This window comes from Anguilla anguilla, chromosome 9 (genome assembly GCF_013347855.1).
Source record: "Anguilla anguilla isolate fAngAng1 chromosome 9, fAngAng1.pri, whole genome shotgun sequence".
NCBI classification, from domain to species: Eukaryota; Metazoa; Chordata; class Actinopteri; order Anguilliformes; family Anguillidae; genus Anguilla; species Anguilla anguilla.
The window spans coordinates 41,106,732-41,122,529 of NC_049209.1; the positions used below are offsets into that span (position 1 = coordinate 41,106,732).

The window sequence follows — 15,798 nt, forward strand, 5'->3', positions numbered from 1 at the left end:
CTGGATTCTGAACGTAAACACTGTCCTGTCCTGACTGTGGCAAACTGAGCGTTCCATTTAATATAACATTTTCTTACTATCCGTATTTATTAACTTAATTTGTCCCGGGTAACAATGTGCTTACTCTACTACTTAAGTAATGCTCAACCACTTAAATAATGTCCTGAAAATAAGATTAACAATGTCCAAATTAAGAGCTGACTACCTCCGATTAATTCTTAAACTATCTCTAATGTTGTATAATTAAACTACTCTTGTGCTTTGACTTTATTTACAATGAAGAGATGGGGTTACATTAAAAAGGTTAACTATATTTAGTTTTCCCCACTTGGATCCAGTTGAAATTGAAAGCTTTTATTTTATGTGGTGATCTCTGCAAATGTACAGAAATCCACTCGATCTAATCAAATAAAAAGGAACGATGAACGATCAATGGGTAGTCTTTTTCATTTGATTATCAATTACAGGACTATCAAGGCACAAAACTTGAAGGCTGTCTTTCAGATTTACCACAGATTCTTTAGACTCCCCAGATACTCCTGGTTTTTAATGCTAAAATTGCTAAGAAGTAATGGCCGGTACTGTGGCAATTCTGTACATTTTCCATTCTGTACTGTAAAATGGCACCAGAAAATCCTGTTAACAAGCAGAAGGGTCAGAATGCAGGAGTTGAGTATGTGATGGCGCCTATATATATATAGCATGTGGCTATAGAATCTGTGACTTGCTCTTGCTCTCACCATTCACTCTCAGTTCCTCCCTATCACACCTCCAGCTCATCTCGATTCTGTAGCCTAGGTCTCCATAGGTCATTTCTGTAAGAACATAGGCCCTGATCTAGGATCAGCTTCACCTTTTGGCTCATAACAGATAAGGTTAAGATGTGAACAGGGGAAACCTGATCTTAGATCAGCACTCCCACTCTGAGTGCAGCTCAGTCCCATGCAGCTGCTGACAGGTTTACAGCGTGAGGACCAGTCAGTTGAAACCACACCTGTTGTGTAACCAGACGTGAAGCTCACAACTCTGCTTTGATCACATTTTTCATTAGGGCCTGTGAAACACACAGCTGATGTAGAATGTGTTAGCATAGTATTTCATATCTGCTGACCTACCCTTACGATTTACTATAGGCAATTCAAATATTTACTATAGCCATAAAAACATTTTCCCAGGGCTGATACTCTGTATTTAGATTATGAAAATGCATGTGCAGATGCAGATCAAGTGAATCCATTCTAAAGTCTGCAGGCCCTTCAAAAAACAATATCATTATCTCATATGCCTCATATGCCTAGTTTCAAATAGATTCCAAATGAAAGTTTTGTGAGAAAAGTTTGAGTATTTGAAAAATAAACCCCCATGGAAAGTGCTTGGTTAAAATAAAATCCAGGTAAATGTGTTATTTTCTCTTAAGAAATAATCAGAATATAAGTAGAAAATAGCATGTGTGATAAATCCTTTAGTCAAATGGAAAATCCATACAGAACTGAGAACATACAGTAAGTTTTTATGTTCAGCTACTTTCATGTCTTGCTGCTACTTTACCTGTCTCTTTCAGGGTATATTGATTCGTCATTTCAATAAAGGCTTTCCAAAGAGCACCTTCATTAAGTGCAGTGTATCCTGAAAACCTGTGAGCCCTCTGGATATCTTAATGTATCCTACTAGGGGTGGGAGGTTTTATAAGTCTTTTCTTGGGTGCCTAAAGCCTGTTTTTACAGCAAAAGAACAGCTGAAAGGCATGGCTTTATCTCACTCACCGCACCAGGCCAGGTCAGGCTTCTTTCCTTGGGTGTGTTTTTCCAGAAACACTATGCACTGCTTTTAAAAGTAATATATTTGTTAATCGTTTTGAAAAGTCTTAATCATTAGACTTTTGAAGTGTGAGAAGTTTCGATAGGTTACACATCTCCATACATGACCGACGATATGATACAGGAAAGATACACTTAGAAATTCAACAATTTGATCAGACTTGATACGACTCAATTCACGTCAATTTAGCTCCCATTAAATTCAGTTCAGATGTGATACAATTCAGTTTTATATGTTGTATTTAACATGTGTTGCTTATGTTGTCAGTAGAAACTCTTATTATAGGCGCTGAACTTTTGAAGGCCCTAAGCAAACTGACCATGGCGGTGTTTGCGATTGCACATTGGGGGGGGGGGGGGGGGGGGGGGGGGGGGGGGGGGGGGGGGTATTGGTTGTGACTGTGATTTGCAGACAGCTTGGGCCTCTTCAGACAGATGGCCGATTTCCTATGTCACCACGTCAGTGAAGTCACTGTTAAAAAGCTTTGTAAAAGCCTGTGTTTTTCCAAACTATGCATTTAAAGCTGAACATGACATTAAATATTTGCCTTTTTTTACACCTTCAGGCAGCCAGTAATTAAGATGGTGGTTGTTATTTGTTTTGTTTTTTGTTTTTTGTGATTGCACTTGATATGGGAGTGGTCTATTTTCCTAGTTGCCAGTAAAACATTGGAACAAAACAAAAAAAGAAGACCTAAACAAAAACGAAAGCAGGACAATACATTCAATTTAATAAAATGCAGTTAACATATATGCCTTGCTAAGATGGCAAAGTATAAATTCACTGTAAGCTGAAATGGTGTACAGTCATTCATTATATTGCTAGCTAGGTTACAAAGTTTTGATTCACATAATCACACGTAATCAGTATCATGTCAAATTGGTTAATGTCATATTATGTCAAGGTGTATTTTGGAATGTTCCTGCTGCAATCTGCCATGGTTTATGTACGCTGAACATGTACAGTATTCATATTACACCGAACAGCCACAACATTAAAACCACCTAACTGATATTGTGTAGGTCCCCCTCGTGCCGCCAAAACAGCTCTGACCTGTCGAGGCATGGACTGCACCTCTGAAGGTGTCCTCTGGTATATTTGGATTGCAGTTTAATAGTTAGTGGCCTTGTAACTAAGAGGTTGTTGGTTCGATTCCCAAGTGAGGTACTGCCTTTACTCTTGAACAAGGTATTTCACTTGGTTTGCTTCAGTCAATACGCGCTATATGAATGCATTATATCTATTTTAAAAAACAGAGCTAAGTCTTGATGACTATTTATATATGTGAACTTGCTAAATGTTTTGTATTTGTAATGCACATCTTGTCTGTGAATGTGATGTAAAGTGTCTTGTGAGTGTGAATGTAGTGTAATGCGCGTTTTGTGCTTGTGTGAATGTAGTGTTACAGTACATGTGTCTTCTGTGTGTTCAAATGTTATGTATTGCATGTCTTGTGTATGTGCAAATGTAACGTACGCCTTGTTTGTGAATGTAATGTAATGTGTGCCTTGTTTGAGAATCTAAAGTAAGCTGTGCCTTTTTTCTGAATGTAAAGTAAGCTGTGTCTCGTGTGTGACAGGCCTGGAAGAAGCGCTGGTTTATCCTTCGCAGTGGGAGGATGAGTGGGGACCCGGATGTTGTGGAGTACTACAAGAATGACCACTCCAAGAAGCCCATCCGCGTAATCGATCTGCACTGCTGTGAGCAGGTCGATGCTGGACTCACCTTCAAGAGGAAGGAGTTCCAGGACAGCTTCGTCTTCGACATCAAGACCTCGGGTCGCACCTTCTACCTGGTGGCTGAGACCGAGGAGGAGATGAACAAGTGGGTTCGCAACATCTGCCAGCTCTGTGGCTTCAACCAATCAGAGGAGAACCAAGGTATGAAACTGACGTTGTGTCCATCTAGTTTGTCTGCTTTTCTGTCAATGTGACTATTTGTTTAGGTGACTTTCTTCCTTTGTGTCTATGTACCACTCTGTATTTTGTCTACTTATGTGTCTGGTTATGTACCATTGGTATGTGTGCCTGTCTGCTTGGTTATACATCTTGGTTGTTTCTGTCAACTTGCCTGTGAAACAGCCTGTTTGTGTGCTGGTATGTCTGTCCGCTGGGTCTCTTTATCAAATCAAATCAAAACAATTTTATTTGTCTAGCGTTTTTTACAGAAAACTGTCAAAAAGACACTTTACAGAGTAGCAGAAAAATGGCAAGAAACAGAGCAAAAAGAGCAAAAACCAGGCCTGAACCCCCATATAGCCAGCACATGAGGTTAAAAAAACTCCCAGTGGGGAGAAAAACCCTCCAATGGCAGCGAGTAAATACCCCCTAATGGGAGTAAATCTCGGGAGAAACCAGGCTATAGAGGGGTAACCCATACTCCACTGGCCGGCCCAGTGTAAAGCAATGGTAGAATGGAACGTAATAAATGTAACAAGGGATCTATCAGAGCAAATAAAATGGGTTGAGCATTTATCTGATTATTTATCTATTTTTATGCATTTATTTATCTGTTTATGGTCTTTCTCTTTGTCATTCTTTTTCCACATCCTTCATTTTTCTTGCGTCTGCAGTCTGTTTTTCACTCCAGTTTAATTAAAACTACAGATGCATATTTGTTTTTGTTTATGTTGTGTACAGCTGTTTCATTTACATTTACGGCATTTGGCAGATGTTCTTATCCAGAATGACTTACACAGCTTAACTCTTTGTACACTCAATAATACTTCTTTGGATATTTACTGAAGCAAGGTTAAGTTGTTGAAAGGTGCAATGGCAGCATCCCACTTGGGAATTGAAACCGTGACTAACATAACAAGCCTGCTTCCCTAACCACAGTACTGAATAGTAAAAAAAAAAAAAAAGAGACTAAACTGTTGTTTATTAAAACTGTCAAGGTTCATGTAAATGGTGATCTCCAGTGTTGTGCTTGTATATGTGCAAACTCCATTTAACATACACACAATGTTGCATAACTCGATGGCTTGTAAATTAACATGCACACATACCTCCATAGCACTGTCCTGCTCTGAACTGGTAGGTATTAATGAGTATTGATTACATTCTGAACATTTTGAATGGCAGGGACTCACTATGAAGGCACAGGAAAATTTTATCATTGCAGACCTCAACCCCAACCCCCACCCAACCTCCCAATACCCTCCACCCCCATTCTGTTATTGCATTTGGGAATGTAAAATGGAACATTGGAGCCGATTGTATGCGATGTCTGAGAGGTTTATTGATTCCCATTCATTTTGCTTTGTTAAAGAATGGGGCTGACCTCTGTCGCAGCGGCCACGCTCTTATTGTTTTTTTGGGATTTTTTGGAAGGCAGCACATTTACAAGTGTATAAAGGAAACGCTTTACTTTCCTTGATGGTGAAAAGTTCAATCTCTTAGAGTACACTTCAAAGCGTCTTGCCGCAACAGACTCTGGTTTATTGCGAAGGCAGATGTGGGCTTTGTGTGTGCCATTGTTGGCTATTGCTCTTGGCCAGGTTAAATGTGTCCCCCAGTGTTTCAATGCCAGCTGCCAGTATACTCTATACACAGAAAAAGCATTTTTCTTTTAACTTGCCTTGCAAGGAGGATCACAGTAGAAATATGTTTCAGTATCTTATTGTGTTATCCTTGATCGTTATAAATGCAATCAGTACATCATGTGTATATCATTATACCATATGTCAAAGATGTGTGGTCCTATTGTATTTTAATTGCCACATCAAGTCAATCAATCAATCAATCAAGCAATTGATCTCGGCAACAGCAATTCTTGCTAAACAGGATTCTGTCAATCTGAACCTACCTGGGGTGGCTAAATAATTTCCTGTCCTATTTTTTGCTTAACTGTTAGAACTACCACAGCACACAAAATGATCTGTTTCAATCACATGACCTTTGTTTGTGGCGGCCTTTCTTCCTCACTGTTTTTGGTTGTGTACCAGCAGAGGTTACAATATCCCATCTGGTTACAATTCCCATAATATCATTAGCTAGCTGAGCTAACAGGTAGTCCTGATGGCTACATACTGATAACAAACGTAACAAGAGGTAGCTGAATGTGGCTGCTGAACATATGCTAACAAAAAACATACGCTAGCATAACACAACTGGTGCTAATTCCAGGGTCAGAGAAACCACCGAGTGGACCACCGTTACAATATTTATCAATTTATAACATCATGGGTAAGTAGAAAATAAGGATAAACTATTATTTTAAGACTGATTATCCCATAGTGTAAAGCGAGCTAATATTAAGGTTACGTATACTGTTATTTATCTTAACATTAGTGCCAACAAAGGACATCTTGGTGTGGGGTGTTAAAATGTACAGATTAGGTTACTACTATGTGAGCTAGCCAGCTTAGCTTGCCTGATATCAAGTGGTCATTGCTCACCACGGATTGTTCTGTTGGCTTCCTGATTGCAGCCAACCATTTTCTGCGACGACCAACATTTTTGGGATTGCAATTTCAAATTTTTATTTTTACAGTATGTAAAAATACTATCGTCATCCCCAACTGCTTTACATACACTACATGGCCAAAAGTATGTGGACACCCGAACATCACACCCATATATGCATTTCAATCCATCCCAATAGTGTTTGATGGGGTAGAGGTCAGGGCTCTGTACCGGCCTGTCAAGTTCTTCCACACCTCGACAAACCATATCCTTATGGACCTCGCTTTGTGCATTGGGGCATTCTCATGCTGAAACAGGAAATTACCTTCCCCAAACTGTTGCCACAAAGTTGGAAGTATACAATTCTCTAGAATGTCATTGTATGCTGTAGCATTAAGATTTCCCTTCAAGGAAATAAGGGGCCTATCCCAAACAATGTAAAATAGCCCCAGACCATTATTCCTCCTCCACTTCACTTTATAGTTGGCACAATCAATTTGGGCAGGTAGCTTTCTCCTGACATTTTCCATACCCAGATTTGTCCATCAGGCAGATAGTGAAGCATGATTTATCACTCCAGAGAACGCGGTTCTACTGCTTCTGAGTCCAATGGCGGTTAGCTTTACGCCACTCTAGTCAACGCTTGGCTTTGCACATGGTGATCTTAGGCTTGTGTGTGGCTGCCCAGCCAGGGAAACCCATTTCTTGACGAACAGTTCTTGCGCTGACGTCGCTTCCGCACTACGTGCTTCAGCACTCGGCAGTCCCGTTCTGCGAGCTTCTGTGATGTACCGCTTCATTGCTGAGTTGCTGTCACGTTTCCACTTCACAATAACAGGTACTTACAGTTGACTGGGGCAACTCTAGTAGGGCAGACATTTGAAAAATTGTCTTGTTGGAAAGGTGCCATTCTATGACTCTGAAACATTGAAAGTGACTATTCTATGACTGATCATTACTGATCTCTTCAGTACGACCCATGCTACTATGAATGTTTGTCTATGGAGATTAGCAATGGGTGTGGCTGAAGTAGCCATACCCACTAATTAGAACAGGTGTCTACATACATTTGGCCATGTAGTGTAGCAGACATTTAGATTTCCTCTATCAGGAAGATTGACGGCGCTGTTTTACAGCAACGTCACGTGAAAGAGGTGAATAGAAAATGTTAGCAAGAAAACAATTTATCTATGAGTAATTTCTTATTTATTTATTTTTTATTATTTCTGTTAAAATTTGAAATGTACTTTTACTGTATTTTTCTGACATGTTTTGAACAGAATATATTTGAGAGTTTTGTTTTGATTTTTTTTCTTCTTTAAGAGGACCTGTTGATTTTATGAGACAGACCAAGACAGTCAGTTGTGTTGACTGTGGATGATAAGTGACAGAGACACATGTGACATAGTAAACTTGCCCTGAGGACAGAGAAGAATCCACCATGTGCACAGGACATTACAGAACAGCCACTGTGCTGTATAATTTTTAATCAGGAGGTGGAAACATCATTAGGGTAAAGGCAACGTGACAAAGGCCTCCTCAACGCATGACAAAGACTTGTCATTGTTTGATAACCATAGTAACAGACTGATTTTACCCAGCGCTGTTAGGTATTTGCTCACACATACGGGACTACACTTAGTCTGCCTGTAGAGTTTTACTAGCGCACAAGTGGAGCATATGCAGTTTGGACAGTGGGAGTGTGATCCGCAAACTTGTTTACCTCTTTTTTACGACGGTCATACTTTGAAAAAGCTGGATCAGACAGGAGATTATTATTATTATTATTATTATTATTGTAGTAGTAGTATTTTTATTAAGGGTTAGATTTTAAAAAAAAAACCAATGGAAATTCTCCTTGTAGAGACTGTACCTGATATAATGAATTTTAGAAACAAAATTTTACATTCTAAATTTACAGTGAAATTGCCCTTTAAGTCACTGATATTGCCAAATGATTATTGCAAACAGGCATCAAGAAGGGTCTTATAGTGCTCAGCCTGAGTGCCTCGACTCTGTGATATTTCCGGTGGATGAATATGGTGTTTTTGGTAGGACAGCTGACAAACATCAGGATCCCTGTCTGACACCCTCCTGCGAACCTCCCAACCTTCTAGCTAACGTTGTTGGCTCACATACGCACAGACAGACAGACAGACACACACACACGCAAGAGCATGCACGCAAGCACACAGGCACATGCTTGCATGTACACACAGATACACAAATATACACACTCATGCACACATGTGTACACGTGTACACACATACAAACTTATGTGCACACAAACGCACATACTAATATTCATGCACACACATACGTACATTCATGCATGCACACACGTGCACTCACACGCATGCTCACGCTCATGTGCACACACATACACACACACACATACACCTCAGCCCTGGCCGTACCCCAGTTGCCTCAAACTGCCCACCCCCCTTCCCATTTTCAAGAGAAGAAAAGGTTTAAGTTCAGCAATAAAACTGCCTCCTAACAAGTGGAAATCCACATGATCGTGGCATGAAATAGCTTGCCCCGCGACTGAACTCCCATATCCCTTATGCACTGAAAACCTTCCGCTCTGTCAGCGCAGAGCCATGGACAATCAGCTTTATCTGCACAAAAAAGGCTTCTGGTTTTCACCCAAATTCTGCTGCAGAGTTTTGTCAGTTAAGCCCTGGGGGAGCCCTCAGGAGGCCTGTTGCTTGAGTTGGAACACACCGTCAGCGAGGTAGAGACCTCAGCGCACATTTGCATGTTTTACTCTGCCTGCTGAAAGCTGCAGCACACCTCTCAAGAGCTAACTTGAAATTACAGGGTTCAGCTATCTATGTGAAACTGTTATCAAATATCTGCTATCACTATATCACCATTTACCACATCCTTTAGTACAGTACATTGAATGCCTGAAATTACTTCTTACAATTTTTGAACGAAGCAAACAACACCGAAAAGAATTCTGTGTCAATTTTTGTTTGCCATCTTAGCTCTATGTATCCTACCTTAGTAGAGAGAATCCTTTGATTCTTATTATAACCAGGAGGTCACTTTGGTTTTCATCCACACAGGAGAACCCTCTTTATCTTGAAGAAAACTTTGCATCGACTTTGTATTCTACAACAACAGGGTGTCTGGAAAGAACTCATAGGGACACTCCTGTAGAATTACACAGTATAAACTATACTTGCTTCTAATTTGCCCTTGAAGGAGAGGGGCCCGAATTATGTTTTGGAACAGATGGGGGAGAACGCCATGTTGATTGTTCTGTTAAATAGCCCAGAAAATGCAAAGCACTGTCTTATAAAAACGTGAGCGCATGGAGATTGTTTGCTTTGCACGCATGAGTGACTGTTTATTTCGTGACCCATTCAGCTTGTCTCACCTGGGGGAGGAGAACAGGTGTAGAGAGGGGGATTATGGGAAATCCCAGCACAGGGAGGGACCGAACAATCCAAATGCCTGGTTGTTACTGGTCAACAGTGCAGGTTCTAGACCAAACCGCATAACACAACATTTTTGTGGTCACAGTCTAAATAAAAACAGTTCGCCAGCCTAATCAAGTCTGTACAAATGGGCTTTTGCAATGAAGTCCAGGTTTTTTCTTATTGAATCATTTGTGTGTTAATTATGTTCTCTGCAGTAGGGTATGTATGCGTGTGTGTGTGTTTGTGTATGCGTAAAAGATTGTGGAGTATAGCGCCAGATCAAGAAAAAAAATATGCATGTGCGTATGGGTGTGTTTATGCCAGCTGACATGCTTTCTCTTTGGCATGCTTACATGGGCGTGCCTGATTTTTTGCATGTGTGTAGGGGCAGAGGCAGCTGGTAGTAACTTCCCCCGCCCTCCCCCACCCAAAAAAACCTCTTGTATTTCAGCTGCTATTTCCAAGGTCACCCAAGGTCAGTAGAGCAGACCAGCACTCAGCTGCACACGCTGTTCTTCCAATATGCCCTTCACCACCATCGATTTCTGCTCTATCAGAGAGACACACTGCTCTCTCTCTCTCTCACTCAGGCCTGTACTGCAGTGAGCTGGGGTGGAGGGTGAGGGGTAGGCCAGGAACACAGATGAGTTGGGGTAGTTGGGGGAGTGGGGTGGGAGGGAGGGTCAGAACGCCTCTCATCACAGATCCGCTCTGACTGTCAATTTAATACTGGCTTCAGTGGAGGCATGCCAAACAGGAAATTGGTATCGTTTGCCGTTCGTGCCATTTGCAAGGGGCCACGTGAGGACACCATTTGAGTGTGATTTAAAGGGCTCGTTGTTTTCTGGAACTTGTTGGCTGCACAGCAGATTTACGGAAACTTTATTCGGTGTCTCAGAGCAGCTTTTAGGAAATTGGATTTTAAAATATGCATACATTGCCGTTATTTATTCTGTAGCAGTAATAGCGCCTGTGGTTTGTGCACTCTCCCTGGCCATTGGTTCTGCAGTGTATATTCCATTATGCCAAAAAGTTACAGTAAGCATCAAATGCTATGCACTGAGGCTAAATAAGAATTGTACATTATACCATTCTTGGTTCTGCAGTATGTGCGTATTCACATATTACTGAAATAAGAAAACTATAAGCAGGCTATTCCTAATGGTGAGTCTATTTTGTATAATATTTCCAAAGAAAATGACCCTAGAAGAAACTGGTTCCTTTACTTTTTCCTGAATATATCTACTTTTTCGCCACGTGAGCTCTGCTTTTGTGTCAAGCTACGCCGTTGCAGTTTAAGTCTTTTATCTGGATTGTGTCTATAATAAGGATTGCGCCACCATGATATAGTGTCATAAATGTAGTGCCCTCAACAATTATTTGGTCCCATGATAGATAAAATGCACAAAAAGGCTGTATAAAATATACAACACAGATGGGCTTTAACAGCAGGTTTTTTTAACAAGTAATAATTTGATTTCCCAGAATCAGCAAAGATAGGTGTGAAACATATTTCTGCCCCTGTTTTCAGTACTTTGTGCAGCCTCTCTTCATGAAGATCAAACTACTGAGTTGTATGTGTATTTGTGAACATTCAGGGATCTTTGACCATAAGTTGAATAAGTTAAGTCTTTAGACTTTAGACTAAAGGGGCTTCCTGGTTGAGGTATGCTTGATATCATTGTCTTGCAGACAGATCCATTTGTAGCAAAGTTTGGAGGTATTAAAATATTTTTATAGTCGGAATATCTCGGTTCTTGCTGGATTTCTTGATTTCACTGACTTGCCGTGGCACCATTAGATGTGAAACAACCCAATAACATTAAAGGTCCACAACCTTGTTTCACCATAGATTTCACGTCCTTTTTTTTCACATCCTTTTGAAGCCAGGAACCACCACTTGTGTGCTTGGCCAAAAAGCTTTTCTTGAAGTTCAGCATTTCATTTTTTCCTCATTTTTATAAAGGTTGCTAATAATTTTTTTTAGCTAGAATTAAATTCCACTGTGCATTGTTTACTTCAGTTGTGCATGACATGACCAACTATAGCACTATTTTATATTAAGGTGAACTTTAACCTCTGAGCCGCAGTACAGGCCTGTGGTTTGTTTTGCCTCATAGCTGATCAAAGACTCACATTGCTTTTTTACACATTCTCTTATTCTTTCCTTTTACCCTTTCCCTCTTGATTCTGGCTGTCCTAGATAGCATAGGTTAGGTCAGAATAATGTTCACTGCATGAACTGGACGGTGTTCTTGGCTATGAATAACTGTACGAATTGAGTATTGTACCTTATCAAACCTGTGTTTTGTAGTAGCTCCAATGACCTTGATATTCACTTTGGATAAAAGTGTCTGCTAAATAAATGTAATGCAATGTAATGTCCCACACTTTCTGCGTTTCTTTTTTCCTGTGCTCATGCATTTTGCAACTGGAAAGCTGGATCCCCTTGTGCTAAAAAAGACTAATGGGGTGTAAGCCACCCCAAATCCACCTCCTCCAAGACAAACCTCAGTGTTTCCATTAACACCTTGGGAGAGAGGAAGATGCTGTACATTTGTCTGTAGAGTCTTTCACGCTGAATTCAATTCCACAGGATCACATCTGATATTTAATGACATATTTACGTTGTTTCAGTTGGCTTATTTTCCTCTCGAAAACCTTTCTCAGTCACAGTTGGACAATGGTGAAAATGCTGCATTTCTTTTCTGGACAGCATCATCTGTTTATACAGCTGGGTGCCCTTACCATAGCAGGTCAACTCAAGTGCTTTTGCTTAAATTGAACCTGCAATTTTTCAAGATTTCAAGACCTGGTACCCACTATAGTGAGTGGTTGTCTGATGTGCTCATTTCCCTTTGTGGGAGAAGGAACCATATCTCTGCAGATAGCTGTATGATTTTGGTTCAGTAACTTGTTTTGTTAAAAACTTGGGGATCTTCTGGACTTTGAAAAGACCAACATTTATTTACACCGCCTGTATAGCGTTAAAGTATTTCAGTATTTAACATGTATTTGTAATTTTTTTTCTGGCCATGTCCTGCATAACTCTCACTCCACAGGATGAGTTTGTGGAGGGCTTTGTGATGGTAATTCAATTTTTCTCATAACTTGAGAAAAGCATGATAATTCTTGGGGATGGGAGAGCCATCCCAGAGAGTGGTAACTGGTTATTTCAACCTGTTTCCGATCTAGAAAATGAGGGCTGTACAAATGATGAATTGTAAAATGGTAACCACATGAGATGGCTGTAGTAACATGTGAGCCTTTGTAAAGCAATTATATGTCCTGATCAACTGTAAATAATTAGGTGCCCCAGATTTCTATTTCTGTTTCAGTAATAAATGTAATTATGCAATATTAGATTAAAGAATCCAGAAATAGCCAAGAAAAAAGATGTACTTTGTAGTATATATGGAAGAATGTGTGCAAGATCAGGGCACAACCCTTTGAAAATAGCTACTTTCAAAATGGAAGTTTGAACCTCTGAGACCTGCAGATAATTGCATTATGTGGATATTTCTTATGAAACATTTGGTTTGTTAAATGTTTTTTTCTGGGAGAATTACCTATGAATCAAGCAAGCAAAGCCGGGCTGTGTTTTTGAAGCTCACTTCCTTGTCTTGTTGAGAGACGTTGCTCGCTAGCGCCACTTCGGTTGGCTCCAGTATAGGTGTTTCAGCCACCCATTTTAATGTAAGTCAATGGCAACAATATGGTCAAAATACAAAGTCAATAATTTTTTTCCAAAAGAAAAAGTTGTCGCAATAGGTGTGTTTTCTTTATCTAATGTCTCCCCATATGCCGATTTGTTAAGTTATTGTGCTGTTTGGACAAGCCGATAATATTTTGTGGACGAATCAGGGACAGTTTGCGTCACTACCGAGTCACTATATCTCACATGCTTAGTGGAGGACTGGACTTCAAGTCCCTACTGTGCAGTCTCTGGCTCCAATTTGTACAACATGGCAGCACCCACAAACTATAACCAGGCTTCAAAACCCGTATCACCAAGCCCATGGAGAGTCAATGGGTGACACATTCACAGTGACTTTCTCCATATTTTTCTTCAGTCTATTCTATGAACTGAGATGTTTCTTGACCCCATATAAATGAAAAGTATAGTATTTGTTGGTCACCAGTTTCATTGTGATACTTTAATCTTTATGTGGCTATGTTATAAATATTTAGTGGCTCTGGAATAACAAAGGGCATGAAGCATTGAGTTTTCCAACCCTTTCCCTGCAGACTGCTTCACTGAGGCCAGATGAATCATTTTTCCCATTACTGTCAGTGGAGAGACATGATAGCCCTCTGCTCTGAGCCAGACTCTAGTGCTATTTGGAGACAGTACTGACTGGGCCTGGAGAGAGGAATCCATCAATGGAGAGGGTATAGACACACACACAGACACACTCACATGCACACACACACATACATGCACACACGCACACACAAAACACATGCGCAAACACACCAACATACACACACACTCTCTACACAGACACGCACACATACTACACATATATGGTCATGTTATTGATGTAATTTATGCATAGCAGATGTCCCAGATCTATCATGCAGTAACCTTCTGTATGGAAGCAATCGTAAATTTTCATTTTTACAAGAGTGGTCTAAATGAACAGCAGCCATGGGGGGTAAGTCAGCAGGGTGGTGGTCAGTCAATCACATGGTTTAGAACCCTTCCCCCCTCCCCCTAATGCGGGAGGTGTTCTTTTGCCTTGGAGTGTGGAGTGCAGACAGGGAGGGACTGGCTCTCTGCAAACAGCTCCTCCCATTCCCCTCCACCCCTCTTCCAGATCAATATGTCTGCCTTTCAGTTTTGCCGAGGGAAATGAGAACCGTCGCTGCCCAGCCAAACGGTGAGGAAGCTGCCTTTAAGCAGGCACTCCCAATGAGCCTCCAAAACTATAAAAGTATGATAACACATCATTTACACACTTATTTACAGCATTTACTATTTATGTATTTAGCCAGTGCCAAATACATAAGCCAAAGCAACTTTCAGTGTGTGACCATTTTACCATGGGTTGAAAATCCATCACTAGAGCTAGGGATCAGTGAGGCTACAAATCAGTGCCATCATAGAGATGTTCACCACAAGACCTGCAAAACAAAAGGAGAGAGGTGTGAGGTTTTTTAAAATAAAACATTAATTGAGGTGTAGCCTGGCAAGGTGGATTTTCACGTACATGTGGAAAATAGCCAGTGATACTGCCCTTTTGACCATGTGATGGGGTGGGTGGAGAAGAGCTGGTGCCATTGCGCTGAAATGATGGGGCCACCTAGGCTCTGATTTAGCTACAGACTACTGATACAGAGTATGTAGAAAATAGTTGTCCCATATGCCCCATTTTGTAAGTAGTCTGGCCCTCATTAAGAAGTGCCTGGGAGGGCTATGTCCAGGGGTCTCTGCCTCTACTACATGATCTGGCAAGCTGTTCCATGTACGGTCTCCATCAGAGCATGTGAGCGAGGATTGGAGCGGACGCAATGTGACTGGAGCGGGAAGTGTGGTTTCAAAAGGACGGAGCTCTCGCTGTCTGGTCTCTCGATCCGATTTCACTTCAGTTTCGCTCACTCGCAGTTTTGCTCATGAGCAGACAGGAAACTCAGCCCCGCGGGCCTACGCTGCTTCCCCATTTTCCCAACTCCTACCCCATAACAAGCAATCTGCTGAATTTGCTATGCGGTTTCTGTTAAATATTTTTGCAAGGAGTCTGACAAATATGTGCACTTCGATCGAGTGAAATGAAGTGGAACGATACGTCCCTGTGTCTACTTCTTATAGTCTATGTCTAGTTCTGCATTCATCCTATATTGAATGTATTAAATATAGGCAGCCTCAGATCTCACTGAAATTTGTATTCCTCAACGTCAGTTCAAAGACTCTCCAATAAATCTTGTTTAATTGTAATTGCCTGTTAGTTTTATGATCATTTATGTCAAGGCTACCTATCATTTTATGCACACATATGCTGTTAGGTATTATGTGCACTGTAAAAAGGAAAGTAAAAAATGCACTTGTTTACCACCATTTAATGGGTGTTTCCCTATAACAGACCATTTTCTGTACAATTAAAAAGTAGCATAAATCGTTAAATAACAGATGTGATCGACT

General features: G+C 40.7%; 1 protein-coding gene across 2 annotated transcripts in view; it reads left to right on the forward strand.

The window, feature by feature from the left end:
• LOC118235675 (GRB2-associated-binding protein 2-like) overlaps positions 1-15,798 on the forward strand; it is a 64,977-nt gene that overhangs the window by 31,421 nt on the left and 17,758 nt on the right. For both annotated transcript variants that reach the window (XM_035433281.1, XM_035433282.1), the window contains exon 2: positions 3,398-3,698. In XM_035433281.1, coding sequence (XP_035289172.1) covers positions 3,398-3,698 — 301 coding nt within the window. The remainder of the gene's footprint in view (positions 1-3,397; positions 3,699-15,798) is intronic.